Raw genomic sequence first — 26,590 nt, 5'->3', positions numbered from 1 at the left:
AAGAGTGTAACCAGGACCTTCTACAAATTAGCAGCAATTTGAACTGAAATAATGTTCTGGTGCACACCTCATATATTAACCAAAATATATTTCTGTAAATAAAGAATGTGAATAAAAGCAAACCTCAATTCGAGAATATTCCAGGAGAGAGTCATCTTACTGTTCTATCTGCATTCATAGCCTGGCTGGTGACCTGTGCTGCGTGAGGAGGTCACACTGCTCTTCGCACGGATAATCTATTCGGGGGTGGTAGACACAAGGTACATACATGTCCACATCGCTCCGGCTACATATTATCAGCATCTCTGCAGTGTGACTGGGCGTCAACCATTAGAACACCTTCAGTCCAGCCGCGACGCATGCGCAACGGTCACGTCATGAATGATGCCAAGTTAAGACTGCCTGGCACGTCAAAGTTGGAATCGGCCCACTTGAGAGGACATCTTATGAATTTAAAATCATTTCACGAAATGCATCAAAGTAATTCATTTCTTTAGTTTCCAAACGGTAACATACAATTATAAATGAAGGGCATGCACTGCTATGAATAATACAATTAAAATAACATTTTGTTCACAAACTGCTCCCACATGGTATGATGCTCCTCCAAGGCTTGGCAAGGACACAGCCCACCTATGCAGCTGGCCCGTAGTTGTTCACTGCAGTACCCAGCTCCCAGAAGCCCCAACCCTAACAGACTCGTAGCGCGCTCACATTTCTTAGGTTATTACAAGAATCCTTCCATTTCTTAATTTTATTTTTTTATGTCCCACCTGAAAGTCAAGCCCAGTACAAGAAAGGAGGCGATTCTTTGTTGTGTTTGCATTTATTATTTATTCAGCTAGTAATACAATCCGTTCTGCCTCTAGGCGCTATGAAAATTCGAGCAGGAGACATGTGGAGAAGGTTCGGATAGGTGTGCTCCACAGCTGTTCCAAAGAGCTGGGTCCGAGGTGCGGCCAACCGCAGCCGATTGCATCCTGTGCAGTCCTGTGCGCGGATTTTCTGGAGAACAGTTTGTTGGTTGACCTGTTTGGACTTTAAATTAAGCGAGGCCAGGGTGCAACGGAAAACGAACTTATTCCGCGCAGAGAAGAGGCAGCGTGAGATATGCTGGGGACATGGAGGCACCAACAAGCTTTCAGTACGAGCCCCCTGCGAGGAGACATGGTCCCTTCACTGTGAAGGAGGCTGGACTGATAGAAACAAACAAGAGAACATATTAAACATATCCGCCATTGATAAACAGGCACGCATCAGGAGATAGTCTTAAACGTGTAGCACGCTTTCCAGTCCGTGCGTCCACTGCTTGTGGCAGTGTGTCGTCAATGCGCGCACATACAAAGCAGGGCCTTGCGGCCGTGAAAGTGAAACAGCCTGGAGCATTTGATTTGCGGCGGGGGACATTATTATTTCCTTTTTTCCACATTATTTACAATTTTACAATTGTAAAAGAGTTGTAAACGGCATTTCCTCAGCAAAACGGCAGATCCCACAAACAAAACATGAAATACAGGTAGTGGGAAATACAAGCTCTTGGCATTGCTGTGGTAGGGAGGGAGGAGAAATGCGAGACATGGCCTGGCGGCCGTGAAAAGTGTGAAGCAGGGGGCGGGGGAGCGGATTCCTTTGAAGTGAAGCTACGCTTCACTTCAAAGGCAGGAGGCAGGCTGGAGCAACAGATGGCTGGCTTTGATGTGGTGATGCGAGGCAGGCAGGCGGATAGAAGCGTGTGCACGGGACACATGCACTTCTGGAAATCTGCATTTTTTGAGGGCTTAGTTTAGCTCTTAGTTTAGCCCCTATAGTCTCGAGCTATTAATTCATGCGGAATTTAATAGTCGAGACCTAAAAAAATCTATAAAATAATTCCAGGGGGTAACTTTTCAACAGATCTGCACTGGCTGCTGCAGAAAGAAAATAAGTGACTACATACACAACGTGGACTTCACAGAGACGACCCCGATGACGTCACGTGGGGTACCAAAGCCACCTATTGGCACGCAGGGGTACTGCTCAAGAAAAATCTTCTAGATCCAGTCTGACGCTTGGGAACTTCACAGATAAGGAACCTGTGGCGAGATGTCACGATCAGATATTATTTATTATGTACCAAAGTAGAACCAGTGATAAAATATGTTTGAAGCCAGTCATTCGGTTGAATTAGGCACTTGATGACAAAATATTCAAATAAGGAATATGAAGTATCACAAATCACTGTTCATATCAAATTGAGCAAAATGTAAGATCAGCAGTCCTTTTATGGTGGAGGAAAGAAAAGCATGAATGAAATTAGACTGGACATAAATGTGAATAGATCCATCCTTATTTGCTTTTTTCTTAACTCACAAATACAAATAACAGTGCCACAGTAGAGCCCATTTAATTTATAATGAAAATAAAGACCCAACACACTTAACACTATGCTGTTGTCACTTCAATTTATTTCAGATTTTTGTTTACAATATAGCTGTCTTCATTTTCACATTTTACTCATACCTATAATTATATTTTTACATTTGGAACTCAATTGAAATATCCTAAATGTTTTCTTTACAACCAAATAAGAAAAATCGAAAATATTAACCCCAGTAAGAAAAGAAATTAAAAACTTTTTTAAAATATGTCATGAAAATAAGTCACAAAATTGTCATTAGAAACAGTGTATTTTATACATTACATATATATATATAGGCACATTTCATCAGCATATCCTATATCCAGTTTTATATAATTAAACAATATTATCCACACTCATTGAAAATTTATAAAGAATGAACTTTGGACAGTCTGGACTGAGGTTACCCTCTGTACACCACCAGTTTTGAATGGTGGAATCAACTAGAGAAAGAACCAGTGAATAAAATATCTACTGTATGGCATAGCAAAGCCACCTTCACCAAAATTTGGTGTTGGCAAGGTTACAATTCCAAAGTACAACACAACGGATAGAAGCCAGGCAATGTTTGATATTGACATGCTTCTTTGAAAACTCCAGACAACAAAATAAAGGTAGTACAATATGCCTAACTATTGAATATACACTCCAGCAACAACCAAAAAAAATATATATATATATATATATATATATATATATATGCTTCCACAGCGGTGACAATCTCGGTCACCCAAATAAGGAGAGCACTCACGGGAATTCCAAATGATATATATATATATATATATATATATATATATATATATTTTTTTTTTTTTATTAACTATGATCATACCTTGGAATGTGCATGGCCTATCTGCAAGGACTTCAAAAAAAGACAAAGGTAAATATACATTCCCAAATAAAAGACTGATGACTGAAACATGATTGAATCAGCATGAAGAATATAATACAAATGTCCAGTCCCCAAATGATAAACAATGTGTTTTATTCATTTTTTGGAAGACTATTTAAGTAAAAGCACTACAACCGTACTGTTCAAATTGTGTATTTACAAAAAGGGCATACCTTGGCTCTAAGTAAGGGACACTTTCTATTAATATTTAATTACAAGATATGCCTTAATAGTAACCATCACTAGATAAAAATCAATGTCTCCAAAATGTTTTTAAATAAAAGGTTCAGATGAGTTTTGCCCATTGATATGCTGCCACTAGACTTATTATACACAACCATGTTACTTTCTTAAGTAACACCCATAGCTATTTCCTCTCTTTGTACTATGAAGTCAGCAGTTAGAAAAAATGATAATTACATAGTTTTTTTGGTTTCCTTTCCACATACCCAAAGTGCAATTAGAATATATTCTTCCAAAAGCTCCTCTCTGTAAACAAGGCTTACATGAAGAGAAATTTGGAGTGTTGGTAATCTTTACAAATGCGCATGACACAATCCTGATCTAAAGGAACAATAAGACATTAACAGTTTAGCGGTCTGAAAACATATGTGGCCATAATAAATGGCCAATAGGCTTTAACTTCAAAGAAAGGAAAAAAATAGGAATCACAATGTAAAATCTGCAATCCAATGATGCCACTTAGCGGAGATTTGTTTGTATTGATTAAGTAAAACAATTTATCTCACAACCATTGGTTGCCACATTGAGAAAATATTCTGAATAATTACTCTTAAGCAGTATAATTAGGATATTGTGGATACTCCTGGAAAAAACATTATTTATCAAAATACCACTTTTAAGTACAGTTACTCAAAACCAGTCACAGGAAACTACTGGAGAAAGGTATAAAAGTATAAGGGCCTGAGATTTAAATCAGCATCCTCTGCCATCTATATTTTGATTTGGTGAATGTGAAACTGATGTTTTTGAATACGGGTAAATAAAAAAGTTTAACTTGTCATCCATTTCCCTAAATGCAAGAAGGAATAATGCACCTGGCAGATACACAAATATCCTAGCATTCATTTCACAAAAGACTGCAAGTAACTTAAAGACCAAGCATCAAAACATGCTACTGTGCTCTCAGTTTCTCCAAACTGTGGGAGATTTCCTACAGACCTTAACATGGCTACACTCATGGAAGACAAAAACTTTCAAGATGCCATCTTAAAGAAAGTTATCTCTTTTTGTCTGAGTTGTATCTGCCGCTGTGTTCTTGTGTTAACTGCCACACTAAGTTTGTCAAAACACATTATTTTTTACGGTACAATGGATTCAAGATGTCAACCCACAAAATCATGTATATAATTCAACCTACTGCAACTTGTTACACTAAAATCTGATGAAGATTCAACTTTAGTGTATGCACATTGACAAACCAAAAAGAAAACATATGCAGGTGGATTATGGCGTTGATGGCCTTGTTATACTACATTTCATTGACCAGTCAACGGCTCAGACTCAATAATTTTTCACTTTACTCTGTTGGCATCAAAAGTAATTCACGCATAACGGTTATAAAGGGGTAGTTCTTTGGCCATCTTCCTCACAACAGACATACCAAAATGGCATTCTTTGATGCCATTCATAATACAAAGAACTCATCTATGATAAAAGTTTACATTGCTATTCTAATGGCAAAAGGAGGCCATATATAAATGTAGGAGCACTTTCTCAAGACTATGTGTTTCACTCATGTCCAAACTCATTGTACATATTAGTTCTAGTATACTGCAGCAGAGAACAAAATATGCATTCTTTTTACGTTTAAGGAGCATTGGCTTCCTTCAGTAAGCTTTGAGAATTTTTTTTTTACTTCAGATAAAGTACTAGCCATTAGATGTATAAGAATGTAAGCAGAATTTAAATAGCGCAGCAAAAGGACACTGGGACATGCTCCATTTTCTTTCCTTCAAAGTTTATTTTTCTTAACATGACCACAGCCATGTTTGCAATTAAATTAAAATGCCATTTGTTTTGTAAAAAAAGGTATATTAATCAAGTCATCAGTGCCTCCATACCATGCTACAATATGTGCATACTGTATATACGTGTGTGACGTGCAAGTTATATGGCATATGTTCTTCATAGAAAGTACAGTGATAAGGTACACCATCTTTAACAGCAGACGGAGATCCTGTTCTTCCTTCTGAATCCAAATGGTGAGGAGACGCCCATACTTCTGTTTGAACATTAACCTACTATATTTGGTACGATCTCATGAGAATCCACAGTTAAATGTCACAGGAAATTGTTGATTTGTTTGGATGGTGAATTATAAGGCTGATAGCAGCAATGTTCTTTAGTGCCTAAGAGATTAGCAAAAAAGAAACAAGATGAGCAACACGGAAGACAACACACAAATAAAATTAAACTAACAAGTAATCTGTTAGTGCACCAGTACCACACGCCATGTCAAGTACATACTTTAGTCAAAGGTGCAGTAACAATAATATCCAAACCACACCAAGCACAGAAACAAACAAGTTACTTACCTTTAGTAACACCTTTTCTGGTACAGACGCTATATAACCTCAGATTCCTCATTTTTTAAATATTCTCCAGGACTGGAGCTGGAAAATCTCAGCAGTACCCCTAAGTGCTTGTCGGCAGCAGTGTGCGCCACCGGAGCAGCGTTGTTCTTCTCAAGATATGACATTTGGAGTTGCATATAGGAGCCGCCCACACATGCTGACGTCAGTTGAACTGTCCGCACCCTCCAACGCAGAGTCCAATCGCAGATTGGCTCGGACCAGTGTGCACATCCCTAAAGTGGGACCTTTTCGAAGTGTAAAGAGTTCACTTCACAGAATAGGGAGGATGGGAGTGTCAGTGAGGAATATGCGGTTAGTCTCTCCCAAAAATGGTGTTCTTCTGATAGAGACTTGCAGCCTCAGATTCCTCAACTTTTGAATAGATGCCAAAGCAGTACTAGGAGGTGGGTTTCGGAACTGCTCAAAATGAAAAATCCTGCAGGACGAGTGGGCAAATGCCCATTGTGACAGACCTAGCTGTCTAGGCAGTAATGCTTTGTGAAAGTATGGAGTGAAGTTCAAGTGGCAGCATGGCAAATGTACAGAACAGGCCCACCGCATGCTAAATCAGTGGTAGCAGCCTTGGGTGTTGGTGGAATGAGCATGCAATCCCTCCAGAGGCTGCTTTTTAGCAAGTTCATAGCAGATATTAACGCAGGGTATGATTCAATGGGAGATGGCCTTTTTTCACTGCTGTGCCCTTCTTCGCTCCTACGAATTAAAAAAACGAACTCAGTGTCCACATGGTGTTCTCAGGTACAACTGATGCAAAAACCTAAGGGTTGCTTTAGGATCCTACCGGTGGAGTTTCTCATTCTCCTGAGGGTGCTGTTTTGCCAGACGTGAAAAGGAATCACCACTTTCGGAAGAAAGGAAGCTCTGGTCATCAAACCAGTTTGTCTGGGTAGAACATGGTGTATGGCAGGTTAAGGGAGAAGGCTTGTAGCTCGCTCACCCGCTGCTCCAAGGCTAAGGCGACAAGGAAGATTGCCTTGAGGGTAAATAGCCTTAGAGGACGGCTGCACAAGGAGTACAACTAAGGAATGTAAGAACCATATTTAGGTCCCACTGGGACATAATAAACAGCAAAGGAGGAAACGTATATTGCAAACCTTTCAGAAAATGCATCACAACTGGTGATAGTAACAAAGAAGGATGGTCTGTCCAACAACTTGAAAAACATGCAGAAAGAGCTGACCGGTACGCTTTAACTGTGCCCAAAGCGAAAGCCTTACTGAGCTAGGGGAGATGCAAAAAGCAGCATTTTGGAAAGCTTGGCATGAAGCTAGTCAATCTGTTGGGTGCGGCACCAAGCCACAAACGTGTCCCACTGACAGGCATATACAGAATTAGTTGAGGGAGCGTGCCGCCAAGATCACATGGACCACTTTGGGAGGAAGGTCAAAGGTAGTCAACAGCCACCTCTCAATCTCCAGGCATGGAGGTGCAAAGGGCATTAGTTAGGTTACAGGACCCTACCCTGCTACTATGACAGGAGATCCTACCGAAGGTGCAGTCTGATCGGAGGGCAGCTGGCTCAGTATGACTCCCTCTCCTTGTCCATTCCGTACCACTAGGACAACTTAGGCACAGCTGCTTCCAAACTTTTTTAGAACGTGGGACAGGAAAGGCATTGACGGAAAAGTTGTAAAGGAGTCCGAAGAAGCACTCTAGGTGGAATGCTTGTCTGGGCGATAGACATACTAGAAACCAATGATCAAAAGTGCTGACATTGTACCTTTTTGGTGGTGGCCAACATATCGAGCAAAGTTTCTCCCCATTTGCAGAAGAGACCCTGCACCACCTCCAGTTGTAACTGCAATTCATGGTCCGCTAGGTGTTGGCAGCTGTGCTCATCCGTCCTGGTGTTTAGTGATCCCACCAGGTGATGAACCACTAGGAAAATCCCTTGATGTTTCAGTCACTTCCAGAGGCGCAGTGCCTCCTGACACAACCCCATCCCACTCTGCTTGCTGCAGCACATGTAATGGCCCACAACTCCAAAAGATCAATGTGAGTGGAGCCTCTGCTAGAAACCAGATACCTCTGATCTCCACCTTTCCCAAGTGGTCTCCCCAACCCAGAAGTGATGCATCTGTCACCACTATTCGCTCTGGATGTAATAGGGAGAGGGGTCTACCACTGATCCGATTGCGGTCCAGCAGGTACTACTGCGGATCTTTTACAGTCTCCTCTGTAACCCATCAGAGAGATACCCCCAAGGTTGTGCTCACTTACCCACTCTAACTTCAGAAACCATGCAGAGCCCTGGTGTGCTTCACCAGCAGGATGCTGGGGACCATCAGTCTCAGCAGCCTCAGTCACCTCACTAAGATCCAAGACAGAGGTTGAAACATTGGGATGAAGACCCTAATGTCCTAGACACTCTTTTCTAGGGGGGAAGGGCGAAACCGGACGGTGTCCAGAATGGCTCTGATGAAGGGGAGAGTCTGCGAAGGAGCTGATGAGAGTTATGAACCCGAAACCGGTCCCAGGATGCTTTTTTCCGGTCCAGGGAAGACTAGGCTTGGCAGTTCGAGCTGGACTGTTCCCATGAGGCACAGGGTCAGACTGATGTGCATATGGTCATGTCTGAACTGGGGTGGTGGATTGAGCTAAAGAATGATGATGGATTAAACCGAGATCAGTTGACTGGGTGTGAGTGTTTGATTTGCTCTAACGCTCCGTCCATCATCCCCTTTGTGATGACTGACTCAGGGGCCAGAAGGGTGAATCTGAGGGTCTTGTTAAATGTAGCATGGGCTCAGAACTCGTTTGCCCCAGTTGAAGGACCCAGTCAAAACGTTGGTCTTGATGCACAAGTTACTTACCTTCGGTAACGATATATCTGTAAGAAACAGTAGTTAGTATTAGATTCCTTACCTTAGAATATCCCCAGGCGTCAGTCTGGATCCGGAAACTTTTGCGTAGGAGTACCCCTGCGCGTCGCTAGGCATCGTCTGCGGCACCGTGTCCGTCGTCGGCGCCGGGATGATATCGCCGGAGTACATAGATGCCGCCCTCGCGCGCTGACGTCAGTTCTTATACACAGCATTTCCGCGCCAGAAACGCAGAGCCATGATAAAAACCAACACTGGTGCCATGAAACTAGAGCCCTGAAATGTGATGACCGAAACCCTAGATCTCGGTTGTGCATCTGAAAGAAACTGGTTAGTATTAGATTCCTTACCTTGGAATAGATACCCCAGCAATACCAACCCCGGTGGTGGGTCTGCGAACCAATAATCACACCAGAAAGTCCTGGAGAACGGAACGGACGAAAAAGCCATCTCTCCGGACTTGGCTGTCCAGGCAGTAGTGTCTTGCAAACGTGTGCAGCGAGGCCCACGTAGCTGCCTGAAAGATGTCCTGCAAGGGGACTCCCCGACGCAGGGCAGTAGTAGCCGCCGTGGCCCGAGTGGAATGGGCACGCAGCCCCACAGGAGGCTCCTTTTTAGCCAGTGAATAACAAGCCTTGATGCTCAAGACGACCCATCGAGAAATGGTCCGTTTGTGCACCGCCCGTCCATTCTTAGCTCCCACGTAACCAACAAAGAGTTGGTCAACCACCCGGAACTGGCGTGTGCGATCCAGATAGTATGAGAGCGCACATTTTGGGTCCAGACGGTGGAGCCTCTCTTCCTCTTTCGAGGGATGCGGAGGAGGAAAGAAGGTGGGCAAGGTGATGGACTGCCCGATGTGGAAGGCTGTGACTACCTTGGGCAGGAAAGAGGGTCACGTCCGCAACACAACTTTGTCCGGATGGACAGAAAGGAAAGGAGGTTGTGAAGAAAGAGCCTGGAGCTCACTCACTTTCCTGGCAGAGGTGATGGCACCAGGAATGCAGTCTTAAGAGTAAGGAGACGTATAGGACAGTTATGAAGTGGCTCAAAAGGAGCGCACATCAGATACGTCAGAACAAGATTCAAGTCCCACTGAGGCACAGGGGGATACATATGAGTGATGCCCTTCAAGAGCCTATTTACAACTAGGGACTTGAAAAGAGAGGGCTGATCAGGGAGCCTTAAGAAGGCGGAAATAGCAGAGAGGTAGCCCTTAAGAGTGCCCAGAGCAGAGCCCTGCTGGGCAAGAGAAAGAAGAAAGAGGAGAACCTCAGAAAGGGGGGCAGAGAGTGGATCCACAGCCTTTGCTGTGCACCATGCCACAAATTTGTTCCACCTGCAGGCGTATACTGATTTTAAGGAAGGACGCCTGGCTGCCAGAATCACATCGCAGACTTCAGGAGGCAAGTCAAATGGCCTCAACTGTCGCCGCTCAATCTCCGCGCATGGAGGTGGAAGCTGGATAGGTTTGGGTGGAGGACTGACCCCTGCTGCTGCGACAGAAGGTCCTCCTGAAGAGGCAGACGAATCGGGGGATCGACTGACATGCTGAGTAGCGCGGGATACCAGTATCTTCGTGCCCAGTCCGGAGCCACAAGGATGACTTGGGCCCGGTCGCGCCTGATCTTCTTCAGCACTCTGGGCAGAAGTAGTATAGGCAGAAAGGCGTACAACAGACCGCAGCTCCACTCGTGATGAAAAGCGTCTCCGAGCGAGTGCCGCCTTGGAAATTCCAACACGCAGAACTGATGACATTGCACGTTCTCTTCCGTGGCGAATAGATCTAATCAAGTCTCTCCACACTGCTGAAAGAGACCTTGCGCCATGTCCGACTTCAGACGCCATTCGTGATCCATCATGCACCGACAGCTGAGTTTGTCCGCCCTGGCGTTCAGGGAACCTGCCAGGTGTTGAACCAGCAGGGTCACTCCCTGATGTTCCAGCCATTGCCAGAGGCGCAGAGCCTCCTGGCACAGGGTCCAGGGCCCCACCCCTCTCTGTTTGTTGGAGTACCACATGGCGGTGGTGTTGTCCGTGAACACCTGCACTACACTCCCCTGGACAGAGGGGAGGAATGCTTTCAGTGCAAGCTGGATCGCCCGCAGCTCCAGAAGGTTGATGTGGAGCTCGGACTCCGCCGGAGACCAGGGGCCTCTGATCTCCGCCTCTCCCATGTGGCCTCCCCTGCCCACGAGGGACGCGTCCGTCACAACTACGTGCTCCGGTTAGGGTAGGGAGAGGGATCTGCCTCTGACCCAATTGCGGTCCGTGAGTCACCACTGCAAGACAGTGCCCTCCGAGATCAAGACATAGTCGGACAAGTTGAACTGAAGCTGGGCTCACTGAAACTTCAGGTCCCACTGCAGAGCCCGCATCCGCCACCTGTCGTGAGGCACCAGAAGGATGCAGGAGGCCATCAGCCCCAGAAGCCGCAGCGTCAACCTGACCGAGACTCGGGATAAAGGCTGAAAGATCGGAATCAGAGCCTGAATATCCAGAACCCGCTGTTCGGGGGGATAAACCCGAAACTGTGCCGAGTATAGAACCGCTCCGATGAAGAGGAGCTTCTGAGAGGGGCACAGGTGTGACTTCGACACATTGATGAAGAACCCCAGCAGGTTCAGGAGGTCGGCCGTAGTCTGGAGGTGACTGTCTGGGGCGAGCCCGCCTTCAACAACCAGTCATCGAGATAGGGGAAGACTGACACCCCTAATCTGCGCAGATGAGCTGCGACCACCGCCTTCACTTTCGTGAACACCCAAGGGCGTTGGTAAGGCCGAAGGGGAGCACGGTAAATTGAAAGTGGTCGTGGCCTACCGTGAACCGCAGGTAGCGCCGGTGGGCCAGCAGGACGGGGATGTGAAAATAAGAGTCCTGCAAGTCCAACGCTACCATCCAGTCTCCAGGGTCCAGGGCAGCTAAGACCTGAGCCAGCATCTTGAACTTATCCTTCCGGAGGAAGCCGTTGACGTTCCGCAGGTCCAAGAGAGGGCGTAGGCCCCCTTTGCCCTACTTGGGAACCAGAAAGTAGTGGGAGTAACAACCACACCCTACTTCTGGACCAGGAACGCGCTCGATGGCCCCCTTGGTCAAGAGGGCCGCAACTTCCGCGTGCAGGAGTTTCAAGTGATCCCCCGACACGCGGTGGTATTGCGGTGGCATGACTGGAGGGGTCGCCTCGAAGGGGAGGGAGTAGCCCCTTCGGACGATTTGCAGCACCCACCTGTCCGATGTGTTGAGGAGGTGATGGCGAACCCTGCCCCCCACTGGCGTTAAATGGGCCTGAAAGCTCGGACTACGAAGGCTTTGAGGCAGATGCTGTGGGGGTGGATGTGGACTAGCCTCGCTGCTGTCCCCTGGCACCACCACGGCGGTTACCACGTCCAACACCGCGCTGGATGTTAGTCTGCGGACCGTGGCTGGCAGGACATGTGGGGGTGCCCCTTCCTTGGCCATGAAAGGAGCAAAAGACAGCAGTTTGCTGGCGCGGGGCCGACAGGCCCAAGGACTTGGCCGTAGCCCTGGAGTCCTTAAAGCGTTCAAGCGCACTGTCTGCCTTGTCGCCAAAGAGGCGACGGGCATCAAACAGCATGTCCATAAGGGTGTTCTGGACATCAGCTGAAAAATTGGCGGACCTCAGCCAGGCATGGCAGCGAACCGCCACCGTCGTTACAAATGCCCTGCCTAGCGAGTCCGTGGTATCCGTGCCGCATCTCGACCCTCCGCATGGGCTTGGGCGAGTTTAACCCGGGCCTCCTCCGGGAATTGTGGCACCACGTTCGAGACCGTGTGCACAGAGAGTGGGTATAACGGCCCAAAAGAAAGCGGTGTTGACCGACCGCAACCCCAAACTAAGTGAGGAGAACATCTTCTTTCCGTACTGTTCATACCTTTTGGATTCCCGATCAGGGGGAGCTGTCGGGAATGCGGTCTGGGAATTAGAGGCTTGGATAACCAGGCTCTCGGGGGTGGGGTGGGTGGACAGGAAACAAGGGTCGCCCGGGGCCCGGGCGATGGCATTTGGCCACGTTCCTATCTACAGGGGGACCTGTAGCGGGCCTGGACCAAGTGCCCAACAGAACGTCAGTTAAGGCCTCATTGAACGGCAGTAGAGGCTCCGAAGAGCTTACCTGCGGTTTGAGGACCTTAGTGAGGAACATATCTTTGAAACAGCCTTTTAATGCCTTCTGAACCTAGGTTGTGAAAAGCCTTGTGAGTAAGACAGTGGGCTTTAAACAGTTCTCTGGCCAAGTGGGAGCTAATGCAGCTGGCTGATAGATGCCAATACTGAGTGGTATTTGGGAAGGCCCATCACTAGCCTGGCCGCTGCATTCTGCACCAGCTGCAGTCGATGAACGAGCCACTTGTTGATACCCAAATAAAGGGCGTTACAAAAGTCCAGTCTGGATAACACTAGGGCAATGACTGCCTGCTTTCGGGAGGAAAAAGAAAGACATTGGGAAATCTTCCTAAGGACCCTGATAGTTCCAAAGCAGGTGCACCCCGTTCTATTGATCTGGGGGCCCAGGAAAACGGAGTTGTCAACTATAACACCAAGAGTTTTTGCTTTGGGCCCTAAGCAAGGGCATGGGCCAAGCGTGTCAGGGCACCAAGCATCGGACCAGATATGCTGTTGGTTTCCAAAGATCAAAACCTCAGTTTTGTATCTATTAAGTCTGAGATAGTTCTTTACCATCCAGGAGGCCACTGCCTGCATGCAGTTATTAAAATTAGTTGCAGATGCTTTATTCTGTTGGTGATAGACACCTGACAGTGTCAGTCAAGCTGAAAGGCTTTGCGGGTCCTTGGGCGCTAAGGCATGCCACAGGGAGCAGAAAATATGGCAAAGAAGTGAAGTACTCCTTTATTTGTTGTGGAGTCACCGTTGGCAAAAAACTTGGGTTGCCACAGAACGAGGGTCGGAATCGGCTTAGAAGATCGACTCTGGAAGTGAGACTGGAAGCCATGTTGACTGCCTTTGCGCCTTCTCTAGAGATTGAGAGAGTCTGGAAAGAGGCGAGTCACGCTTGGACTTCTTCTTTGGCTTGCTCAAAGACTTTGACTACCTGCCACAGGAATGTCTGAGGGAATGGGACCTTCTCTTGGCTGGTCACCGCATGGGGTGTTTCGCGACATTGAGCTGCGCTTCCCATTTTTTAATGCCCCTATGAAGCATTAAGGCACACCCCAGGCACACCTCTTGGGGCTCTGTAACAGACATTTGTTTTTGATGGTCCATACATAGTTTATGGGAGGTGACATTTCGCATGCAAATCGGTAGAAGAAGATTAAAAGAAAAAGGGTCTTGAAGAGAAGAAGGGTGGCTCAGGATCTGCATATGATGTTAGCGTGCATCTGTAGTGTTTATATAAGGATCTGCAATTCAGTTTTGTAGAGAAAAGCCACCGCTTAGGAGCCATGCAGTGCCACCTACCGGTGAGCAAGATTACTGGTGAAAATGTTCTGGATTCAGTCACCTGGGTATATATTCAAAAGGGGAGGAATCCATGGTTAAAAGTCCCTGTCAAAGAATTGACACTTGGAAATCTGAGTTTATTCATGTAAGCATGAAAACAAATATTCTGTAAAAAGCACAAATTTTGTTCCCAAATGTCGGCTTATCATTTTTAGTGTTATCTCTAAATATCCACTTGTAATTTTAAGTAGATCCATTTGTTATTCTCAAATATCAGACTGTCCTTTTAGATGTACCATTTTTCCCTCCGTCCAGCCCCATATCTTTTCCAGCAGAGTGTATACGTTCTTCTGCTCCTGTAAATGAAGGGACCATGTAGTGCATGATGTAGGAAGTTGGACTGTGCGTTAGCTGCTTGTTGCGCCCTAGCCCGCCACCTTCCTCTCATGAACATCTAACAAAACAAGCATTTGCAATGCAATAGGTCTTGCATTTACGCAAGTTTGAGCTATTGACATTGCAACTGACAATGCCTTTTATTTATGTTTTCGTTTAAAAAAATAAAAAAAAGGCATTGTCATTTGCAATGTCAACAGCTCAAACTCGCATAAATGCAAGACATATTGCATTGCCAATGCTTGTTCATCTATGGCAGCCAGGAAATCCAGGAAATAATTTATCAGAGTTGTATTTCATAATAAGTAAGGTCTGCTTTCAAAGTCCTGGAGCCAGCTGGATTCACTGCAGAATGCATCTTTTAAAATAAATGTTAACGGATTGGGTGTGAAATAATTATTTAACTGTAAATTCTAGACAGGATTCAGTCTTCTCAGGTGCTAGAAATGTAGGTAGAGGTATTGTCTGCCACTAAATATCCTGTTTGCCTGTTTACAATGGAAAGGATCCTTGTGAATCTGCTGGATCTCCTTCTGCCCTCCTACTCAGGAGCACAGATTTTCCTTGGTCTACATTCGGGTTCAGCAGGGCTGCGTAGAAAGCTTCACATTCAAGGCAGTCAAATTCATTCATCACTTGGAGCAGATGAGTTAGGCTCACCATAATATGTTGCTTTTGGTATTGGATGGCATTGTGGGATTCTGTGTGTACTGGAGTGGGGCGAGGCAGTGTGAATTATTGGGCGCCACATCTCTCTGCCTTACAAAGGCACATTTGTTCCACTTTTACTGGACAGGTTAGCAAAGGACCTCCATGCAAGAGTGGGATATATATTTTTCTTCCAAAAAGTTTTATTAGTTATCTACAAAAAATTAAAAATAAACTCAAGACTTAAATATCTGTTTTTATAAAACTACTCGGTTATCTAGTGGGATATGTGTATTTCAACTAGTTTGCTAACGTACGAGTTACTTACATTCGGTAACGATGTATCTGGTAGACACGATTCTAGCCGCAGATTCCTTCATATAGAATTATCCCCAGGCGTGAGACTTGATCCAGAAACTTTTTTGCCACAGCATCCCTGTGCGCCGGGGGCGGGGCGACATCAAGCGACTCGTCCGCGCACGTGAAGTCTGCAAAGTCACATAAGACCCGCCCCGTCAGGCCTACGTCAGTTTTCTTCGGAGAACTTTTCCGCACCACAACGCGGAATCAACAGATAAACTGTGGAAGCATGGGAACAGTGTGTGAAGAGCAGAAAAATTGGAAAGAAGCGGTGACTAAACACCACCCAGAATAGTGGCAACACCGTAGAACCCAAAGACAGGAAAGAAGAAAGAGCAAGCTGAGCCCTGTGCAGCCACCCTGTCAGCCCATAGACAGCCTCCCACTCTCGTACCCCAGAGGCAAGAAACATGCGTAAAGTCATGGTACACGTAGTAAACCTACCACCCCCATCCAGAGAAGGGGAACCAGTCCCAAGACAGACAGGGACAACAACCCTCTAAGGCACCCCAACATAGAGGGCACGCACCCACAAGGAACAAGGCAAGACATGGCCAGATGACCCTTAATCAGGGGATAGGACTGGAATGAAGGGAGGAAGGGGAGGGAAGGAGAGGGATAGAAAGCAATCTCACCCAAACCTGGAGTAGATAGAGCAGCAGGGCATCGAACACCAGAACTCCATCCTCCAAGAACCGAGGAGGAATGAACCGCCCCAAACGGAGTGACCCGTCAAGAACAAGGAAGGCACTCACAGGAGACACAGCTCCCCACCGGGAGGCGAGTACCAAAAACCAACCCAAGGGTCCTCGCAGAAAAGGGGAGGAAGGGAGGCCGTGAAGGAATCGGCGGCTAGAATCGTCTCTACCAGATACATCTCACCGAAGGTAAGTAACTCGTACATTGATAGAGACTACTAGCCGCAGATTCCTTCACATAGAATAGACACCCTAGCAATACCCCCTGGGAAGGTCGGTCTGCGAAGGACCCCGCCAGCCAATACAGAACAGAGGGCCCCCCAGGGTACCAGATCTGTGGACCAGGAAGAACCTTGCCCCTGCCAGGCAAGGGGAATCCCCACAAGCATAACCCTACCGACCCCATGGGGATGTAGGAGGGAAAGGAAGGATGAAGAGGCTTGTACACTCACAGCAGAGGAACCAAAGGCAAGGGCGGGGAGGCCGAAGCATCCCTCTCCCCCACCGGGCAACATAACTTCCGCCCAAGACCAAGACAGGAAAAACTGAAGTAGAAGCCTACACGGCCCAAGGAAACGAGGGAAAAGAAGGCGAACCCACTCCAGATGGAGAGAAGCCTGCCAGCCAGAGCAGCGCCGGCAGTCAAGCCGCCAGAAGCAAGAAGAAGAACAGCCCGAGGCCCCAGGAAGGCCGAGCAGGCGGCGCCTGGCAAGGGAGAACACAGGAGCGTGCCAGACCTCAGGACTGGAGCAGGGACAGGAGATGCCCGGGAACACCACTATGAGTGGCCGCGCACAAGACCGCAAGGATCAAAAGCAGGTGGCACAAATGCCATGGAGAACAGGCACCGAAGGCGACCAGAACCCTCCTCCAGCAGAGCGCAAGCCATATGACCTAGGGTACGATAAGCCCCAAACATGGGAATCCACTATGGAAGAACTTCCGCAGCAGAGGTAACAAACAAAAGAGCCACAGACCCCCCCCCCCCCCCCCCCCTCCCCCCAGCAAAAGACTTGACAAGCAGCCCAAGCAAGCAGGAGGCCAAGTCTCAGGGCCAAGTCTGTGCAAAAATTCCAACACGTACATATAATCAACAAAAGGGCCGTCCAGCAGCCAACAATGCCAAAATCCCAAGAAGGACCAAATGGCCAGAAAACGCACTCCACAGCCAGAACAACCGACCTAGGAAGGCCCAGAATCAACCTGACTCAGGAATCACTGAGGAGGGGACGGAGGTGGAGGAGGAAAAGGCGAGGAGGAGGAGGAGGACGGAGCCCTGCCAAGAGCCTCTGGATGGCAGAGTCTGCCGGGGCATGGAACAACAGGCTGCCATCAAACAGAAGATCAATGAGTCGCTCCCGAATATTCTCAGGGAATACTCCATCCCGAAGCCAAGCATGGCGACCCAGAGTGACCGAGGAAGCTATGGCCCAGCCCAACACCTCTGAGATGTCCAGGGCGTAGCGGAGAATAAACGCCACCAGCTCCCGGTCATCCAACGCACGATGCCTTAAGCCCATTTGACCACCCTCCTGGGACGCTCCGGATCCGAGAGACTCAGCTGAGTCCCACAAAAAGGAGGAGGCTCGAGTCAGTACACACAAGGTGTTCAGAGCCCGCAGGGCAGCGCTGGTCGAGGCGAACATGTTTCGCCCTCAAGAGTCCAGCCAGCGGGCCTCTCGGGACGGCGGAGTCAACAGTGCGGCAGGGAGGAAAAAGTAGTCCGCAAAAGAGGACTTGCGGCAGAGGGGTGGAGGGATAGGCACGCCGGGTCACGCAGCGCCGGAAGATGCCTGTGCAGAAGATGCTGAGGCACCGGGTCCCCTGAGGCAGGACGCCTCCAAGCCCCCGTCAATGAAGAAAGGAGGGAACCTTCAAAGGGAAGCAAGATTTCCCTCCCACCCGAGCCCTGGTGGAGGACTCCAATAGATGTCCAGAGGAAAGTGAGCCACCGAGTCACCCATACGCAGATGCCCACAGCCGTGGACACCGCGTGAGCGTAGGCCGCACCTGCCTCCGAAGGGCCCCGCGGCAGGGAAAGCAGCTCCTCCGTGGGCGATGGCTGCAAACTAAGGCGGCCGTTCCCGGGGCCAAGCGGGGCGGGCAAGGGCCAGACCTGGAAGTCAGAAAGAGCCAAAGAATGAGGGACCTGCCGCTCTTCCGACGAACACCTCTGACTCAGGAAGGACAGGGAGCCGCCCTTCGATGCCGGTGAAAAAGACACCACACAGCGAGCAGTCTCCGGGGAGGATGACACCAATATACAGGCTGCCTCCTGAGAAGAAAGAGCGTCCGAAGATGAATCCGCGGTACGACCCCTGCGCCGAGCCATTGAGTCCGCTGCCTGTGGCGAGGTGCCTCAGGTGAGCAAATAAACGATGGATTTAGGCCCAGATCTCTGTACTGGGGTGAATGTATGACATTGTTCTGCATTCTGTCTATCCACTGTTGTTTTTGCATTTGTCAACCCGAGTGAGACGGGTATGCTGAGGCGTGAGTCCCGTGCTCTCCATGCCACTGGAATCAAGCTATCCTGGCTGATGAGGGCTGAAAGCCCGAAACCGGTCCTCGTGTCCTTATTTCCAGTCCAGGGAGGACCTGGCTTGGCAGTTCGGGCTGGACTGTTCCCATGCGTCACAGGGTCAAGACTGATTTGCATATGGCTGGGTTCGACCTGGAATGGCATGGTGAGCAAAAAAACGATGGATTTACGCCCAGATCTCTGTACTGGGTTGCATGTATGACATTGTTCTGCATTCTGTCCATCCACTGTTGTTTTTGCATGAGGTGAGGTGCCGGCAACATCCGGCGTCGCCGGACAAGGTTCCTACAAGTCACCCCGCACCGGAGCGGAGACAGGAGCGGGGCTGGTGCCGAACCGGCCCCGGGTCGCCCGAAAGGCACCGACCCGACCTCCACCGAGGTAGCCATCCGCGTGGGGGAACGAGACGGGCCTGGGAAGTGACACGAAGCCCTCCGCCAGCCGCAGCCCAGAATGAGGCGTAGATCGTTCGGCAACCCATGAGGGGTGTCAGGGACGATTCCACCTCCGACTCGCCCCCCGTCGAGGCAGCTGCCTGTGGGGAAGGACAAGAGGGGCCCGGAGAGGGGCCCGGAGAGGGGCAAGGGGTCCTCACCCGGAGCCAGGCGAGGAGGGTTCACCGACCTCTGTGGCTCCGCATGGTCCAGCTGCTGCCGGCACCGTAGTGGCGTTACCTCGGCCTTTAGACAGGACCAATCTGTCAAGGGACTGAGAGGGGCTCGGGCATGCGATATGAGCCCCAGCGACCTCCCGCGACAACACAGGGACTCCCTCAGGAGTTTGCGGTGAGGCAGAGACGCCATGGGCTGAAGGAGGAGTCCCAGAGGAGCTGCACCCAACAGCACCACACCCTCCAGCCAACACGTGTTTCGTCTGGCTTATCAAATCAGCCAATGACTTCATCAGGGCTTTAATGTAAACTGAATCCTGTCATAGAAGATTCATCTCATCCTCTTGACTTCTAACAGTTTTTCTGTCTTCAATTGTAAATATCACCATCAACTCCCATAAGTCATCAGGAGTATAAGTATATGTCAAGTTCCCAACTATTTATTATCCTAGAGAATGTAGGGCATCACGTAACAGAATAATTGGAATTCATAAGATATCTCAGGCTCCCAAATTAATCATAGGTGCCCCACTATTCGCGTATAAGTAGTCTCTCAGTCAGTTTCACGTGTAGTCTCTTCTATATCGAATTATTAAAGCCCTGATGAAGTCATTGGCTGATTTGATAAGCCAGACGAAACACGTGTTGGCTGTGAATTGAATGTACTGACATTGAGTGGAAATATTCACAAGAATAAAAGAAGCACTCTACGACCTAATACTACTTTGTGGACATTTATTTGGACCCTTCTGTTGAGTTACCGTAACTTATACCAGGATTTGAGGAATGAATACTGTATCAAGTGACCAGTCACGTTGGGTCACAACATTATTATTATAATTGTACTGTACAGCACGATTGTTTTTCTATCCTATGATTACTTCGACTAGCCTATACTTGGTGAATCTGACTTTTAGATACTTAGGAGCGCAGGTGGGATCCCCCATTTCTAATTCTACCTATTCTAAGTCCTACATCTTGCCAAATATAAACAACTCAGAGAGCAGATGTTTTTTTATCTCTATACATACACACTATTCATACAACCTGTGTGAAGGCTCACTGAGGTCAGAAAGTGAATGGGGTTTCCTCTCTATTACTACTACTATTTCCTGTCAATAATAAACATTGTTCACAGAAGAGAATTGCTTCATTGATTAAGGATCATTGTTCCCCAGCCACTGCTGAACAGCCGTTAAAATGCCTTAAGTGCGCAGAGAGATAGATAACAAATTAAATCCTAGCACCCTGGGAGAATAGTTGAAGTGCAGAGAATTCCTTGTGGGATACTCTCCACTTTGAAAATCGCTTTATTCAAAGACTCGAGGGAATCTCTGGAGGACTGGTAGAAAATCCCGAATAAGGGCTTGTTGGCTTTAGTGTTACTGAAAATGGAAGAACTTCATAAAACTCATACGAAATTAGATTATGAAGATTTTTTGCAATTGCTAAGCTTACATTGCGTTCCTACTGTTTGGGAATTAAATCTATCAGCAGACTGCTTTGATTTGTTTGCCTTTTTATCCTGCTGCTCTGAAGATGCTCTCCTCTGCATGCCATCGACATCCGCTGAGATTCGTATGTCTTAGTCATTCAGTCATAAATAATGTGAGTGAAACAGAAATGCTACCCTAAGAGACAGTAAATCTGCTTGGAGTTTTAATTTTAGGTTGAGTCTATGGCAGCACGCATGCGCTGCATAGGAAATCCACCTCTTGGAATCACTTCAGCTTTCTTCAAAGCGTGTGCATGTTGTGCTCACACGCTATTGGCCTTTGCGTCTGGCTTCAGTATGCAATTGGCCAACGGCGTGTGGATGTTCCAGCTTCTTTGAAAAGGTTTACTCCCAGAGCGTTTTGCTCTCAGAAGGCAGCAGCGGAATGCAGGAACCATCTTTTTTTAAATCAGCATGGGCGCTCTTGTTTTACCCTTACAAATAGTGAAACGCCAGCAGCGGCATGCAGGGGCCATCTGTTTAGGTCGGCACGCACACCACTCTCTGGCTTATTTATCCAGTGACTGACTAGCCATCAGCCATTGGCCATGTAAACAGCGCTTTCGAAAGGAAGTTGTTAACAAAGCTGCCAGCTCTGCTCCATGAGCAGTCCTAGATTTACTCCTGAGGCGGAAGCCGGGAGCTGTGAATGTGATTCTGTACTCTGTACTTTTAAACTTGAATTATTATTTAGCAATTTGCTCACTTTTTAAAATCCTTCGCCGCAATCACCCCTCAGCCGAGTAGGCGCTGAGCTGACATATGCCCACGGAGGCTGCCGGACAAATCTAGCGGCCATCTTGGGCAGGTACGCTGGGCGGCGGGCTAGTCTTTCTGACGCGCTCTGCGACAGCTTAAAAGAAAGAATTACCGCGCAGGCGCTAGTCCTAGATCTACTCCGGAGGCAGTAGCCGGGAGCTGTGTATGTGATTCTGTACTCTGTACTTTTAAAGATGAATTATTATTTAGCAATTTGCTCACTTTTTAAAATCCTTCGCCGCAATCACCCCTCAGCCGAGTAGGCGCTGAGCTGACATATGCCCATGGAGGCTGCCGGACAAATCTATCTGCCATCTTGGGCAGGTTCGCTGGGTGGCGGGTAGTCTTTCTGACGCGCTCTGTGACAGCTTAAAAGAAGGAATTACCGCGCAGGCGCTAGTCCTAGATCTACTCCTGAGGCGGAAGCCGGGAGCTGTGTATGTGATTCTGTACTCTGTACTTTTAAACTTGAATTATTATTTAGCAATTTGCTCACTTTTTAAAATCCTTCGCCGCAATCACCCCTCAGCCGAGTAGGCGCTGAGCTGACATATGCCCACGGAGGCTGCCGGACAAATCTGGCAGCCATCTTGGGCAGGTACGCTGGGTGGCGGGCTGGTCTTTCTGACGCGCTCTGCGACAGCTTAAAAGAAGACACGCATGCCTCCGCGCAGCGGACGCGAGCAGCGGGCGCTCCGGCAACGCGCCGAAGTAGCGCCTAAGGAAAGCCCGTCTGCGCCCGTCCGAGCCCGCATGAGACCAGAGGCCATGAACCCTGCGCTAAATCAGGTAATACCTACTCCCCCCCATCGGATATCATACTCATCTGACTTCCTACATAACATTAGAGCTGCAGAAACTGCCACTAAATGCTCAATCATTAGCTGCACAAACATTTTCCCTGACTCATCTGAAGGTCCGGTAGCTAGCAGACACTGCTCCTTCCAGAGAAATCTGTAGATATCTTCCGTACCACCAGCCCGACTTCAAAGATCTTTCTCCCCGGAGGGCACTTCTTTTATTTTATGTAACGTGCGCTCCTTAGCTAAACACCCTTATGAAATCTGGGACATGATCACCTCTCACTCTCCAGAGATATGCTTCCTTACGGAAACTTGGCTAAATACCTCAAACCATTCCGCCATAAATATTGCTATTCCAGAGAACTATAAATGTATTTATCTGGACCGGATAGGGAAAGTAGGAGGTGGAATAGCCATTGCTTTTAAAAATCACCTTAGTATATCCTGGATTTCTACTTTAATAGACGAGAGCATAGAAATAGGCATTTTTAAAGTCACTAAATCCCCTACGGAAAGTTGGCTTGGAGCTTTAGTCTACCGACCACCTGGCCCAAGAGCAGACTTTGTGAACACTCTAATAGACTACATAGCCATCCATGTTCTTGCGTCAAACAAATTCCTGATGCTGGGTGATTTTAATCTTCATTGTGAAGCTCATACAACTCAAGAGGTCAGTCATCTCCTTTCAGATCTGGAAGAGTTAGGACTCTCTCAAAGAGTGATTGGTCCAACCCACCAGGCGGGCCATACCCTGGACCTAATTTTCTCCAACATTGACCAGCTCCTATGCGATCCCCCGTGGCCTCTTACTTGGACCGACCACTCCATGATTAAGTTTGCTATGCCCAATATCGCCCTCAAACCCACAACACAGATGGCAGTTAGGAACCCATCCTCTCGCAGGCCCTGGCATAAACTAACGACATTAGCCTTCAATAAAGAATTTCATGCCGAGCAACCAGCATGAAGACACGACCAAGACGTATCCGCTATGCTGACCTCCTTTAATAAAGCTTTTGAAAAAACTCTTGACAAGATTATTCCGATAAGTAAAAATTTCAGACCAGTTCCTAGTCGATCTTCAGCTCAATGATACTCCTCAGAACTAAGACAGGAAAAATCCTCCTGCAAACAACTAGAGAGACGCTGGCGAACGACTAAGAGCTCTCAAAGTAGACAGAAATTCAAGCTAGCTCTAACTAGCTACCACCTGATTCTAAAGGCGGCTAGACGCCTCTATATCCTGAATCAAATTGAGAACGCTAGTAATTCCTCCAAAACCCTCTTTGACATCGTTAAAGATTTTATATCTCCTGAAGTATGCAAACAAACGCCTGTTGAATCTCAGGAACTTTGTGATTCCCTAGCCGCCTTCTTTCAGGAGAAAATCTCAATTATTCATTCCAATTTCCCTTCACAGGATACGACTCTCCCGCCAGTCCCGCCCTGCCCAAATGGGTTAACCTGCTCTCTGGACAGTTTTGCTCCTGTTACACTTGAAGAAATAACTAAATCACTAAATGTGGCCACATCAGGCTCCCCTGCTGATCTCTGCCCTCCTAAAATTATGTCTCTTTTGTCCCACAGTTGTGCACCGATTATTCAAAAATTTTCAACCACTCCATTCAATCGGGAACAATTCCCACCTCTTGGAAGGAAGCTTTTGTCCGTTCCATCCTAAATAAAACCCAGGCTAACCCACAGGAGCTCTGCAATTACCGTCCCATCTCCCTGCTCCCATTGCTGGCCAAAATGCTAGAAGGCATCATAAATAGACAATTAAGCAATTACCTCGAAACCAATAACATCTTGGATCCCTCGCAATCATGGTTTCGCCCAGGCTTCAGCACGGAGACTGCTCTGTTAGCCGTAACGGACTCACTGAGGCTGACTGTGAATGCTGGAGGATCAACCATACTGATTCTCCTTGACCTCTCCGTGGCCTTCGATACCATCTCCCATACCAGGCTCGCGGAGAGGTTAACGTCTTATGGCATCCAGGGTCCAGCCCTTAAATGGCTTAAAAACTTACTAACGAACAGATCCCAAACTGTTATCATGGGCCCTTTCCACTCAGATAAAACAACGCTGGATAAGGGTGTCCCACAAGGCTCCTGCCTCAGCCCTACCCTTTTTTAACATTTATATGGCTCCACTGGCTGAGGCAGTAGAAGCATTAGGTTTCCAAACAATCTCTTATGCTGCTGACACCCAGCTACTGTTTACCATCGGCCCAAACTCAGAGGCAGACAGGCTCCGCTTTGCCAAAGGTATATTGGCAGTATCCAATTGGATGACCAACAACTGCCTCCAGCTGAATCCCGGTAAAACGGAAGTTATGCTTCTGGGCAAGGCCGCTACCATTTGGACTTACGAATAGTGGCCTCCCGTTCTAAAACAGTGTGTAAAAAACCTGGGTGTACAATTAGATCGCTTACTGTCAATGCAGGATCACGTAGCAGCCACTACTGGTTCCTGCTACTTTAGCCATCGACTACTTCGAAAAAGTTTCCCATATATTCCAACCGACCACCGTAGAACGCTAATCCAAGCGATGGTGATCAGCCGCCTGGATAATGGGAACGTCCTACTGGTCGAGGTAGGGGTAACACTTCTAAACAAACTTCAAGTTATCTAAAACACCGCTGCCAGAATGATCCTAAATATGCCTGCTGGCACTCCGTCACTGCCTTTGTTAAAATCTTTACACTGGCTACCAATAAAAAAAAAATTCATTTTCAAAATCTGCTGTCTGTCTTTTAACGCATTATACGGCCGAGGCCCTCAATACTTACAAAAGAAACTGAACAGATACACCCCTGGTCGTCTGTTGAGATCTGGCTCGGTGAGACTGCTTCATATTCCTCGCATCCGTCTTAAACGCACAGGAGGTATGGCCTTCTCCTACCTTGGCCCCAAATACTGGAACAGTCTTCCCAAATCTCTAAGGGATACTCCGCTGTATACGACCTTCAGGAAACAACTAAAAGCCTTCTTGTACTAAATTCCACTCAGCACAGGTGTCGCTATCAGTGATGTTTACTCTAGGTTCAGCGCCGAGATGCCCCAGGGTGATTCGAGCGCTATACAAGAGCGAATAACATAACATAACATAACAATCTGATCTAACAGATGAGAACACGCGCTCGCCCCCTCCCAGCTGAGACCATGGTGCGTCATACCCGCCACACTCCGGCGCTTTTCTTGTCCAAGGAAAGAAAATAACGTCTTGAGCATTCCCTTTCCAGCCTTTTGAACAGGATGAGGTTGAACAGCTTAACATAGATATTACACATTTTTTCCATGAGAATATGTCGTTGGTTCTATGGGACGCTTTCAAGTGTACTAATCGAGGAGAGATTATTAAAAGAATGGCAAAACGAAACGCGGATATTAGGAAGGAACTTTCTGATTTAGCGGATAATATTAAACATAAAGAGTGTCTATATAGAAGTTCTAAAGATAAATTGATTTGACAAGATATCAAGAACTTGAAATACTCTTACAATTCTATTGTAACTAGAAGGGATCATGTTGGCGTCCAGGCACAGCAGTTCAAACGGTTGTTGTTGAAGAGTAACAGTATGTAGGCGGCTATGTTAAAATATCAAGATTCTAGTATCAGGACAGCACAGATTTCTTGTATAAATGACAGTTCTTGAGCTAGGCCATTTCAGACTAAAGAGATTCTTGAAGTGTTTCGTGATTACTGTAGCAGACTATATACTCCCCATAATCAATCGTCTCTTGCTCAATCTCAACAATTTTGGGAATCGATTCCTACTCATACTATTTCTGACGCTGATGGGGTAAAGTTGGGAAAACCGATCTTTTCCGAAGAAATTATTCATGCCATCAGGAAAGGCTCAAGGTCCGGATTGGTTACCTATTCTTTTTTATAAGGCATTTCTCCCATCTTTATTATCCCGTATCAAAGACATCTTTGATAACTTTGTCTCATCAGGGACGTTCTATGGATCAGCTGCTGAGGCTACTATTGTGGTAATTCCTAAGGATCATTCTGACCCTAAGAATTTTCGCCCCATTTCCCTTCTGAATATGGAAGCGAAAATTTTTGCCAAGATTTTGGCCAAACGCTTGGGACTGTATATTCCTTCGCTTATTCACCCCTT

At 47.3% G+C, this 26,590-nt stretch overlaps 1 protein-coding gene across 1 annotated transcript in view; it reads right to left on the bottom strand.

The window, feature by feature from the left end:
* Positions 1–3,366: 3,366 nt before the first annotated feature.
* Positions 3,367–26,590, bottom strand: part of ZZEF1 (zinc finger ZZ-type and EF-hand domain containing 1) — a 1,627,273-nt gene continuing 1,604,049 nt past the window's right edge. Inside the window, exon 55 of the mRNA XM_078679684.1 lies at positions 3,367–5,662. Coding sequence (XP_078535810.1) covers positions 5,588–5,662 — 75 coding nt within the window. The 3' untranslated portion in view covers positions 3,367–5,587. The remainder of the gene's footprint in view (positions 5,663–26,590) is intronic.

Source organism: Lissotriton helveticus, chromosome 3_1, assembly GCF_964261635.1.
Source record: "Lissotriton helveticus chromosome 3_1, aLisHel1.1, whole genome shotgun sequence".
NCBI classification, from domain to species: domain Eukaryota; kingdom Metazoa; phylum Chordata; class Amphibia; order Caudata; family Salamandridae; genus Lissotriton; species Lissotriton helveticus.
Note: the sequence above shows the minus strand (reverse complement) of the source record. Positions and strands in the feature narration are given on the sequence as shown.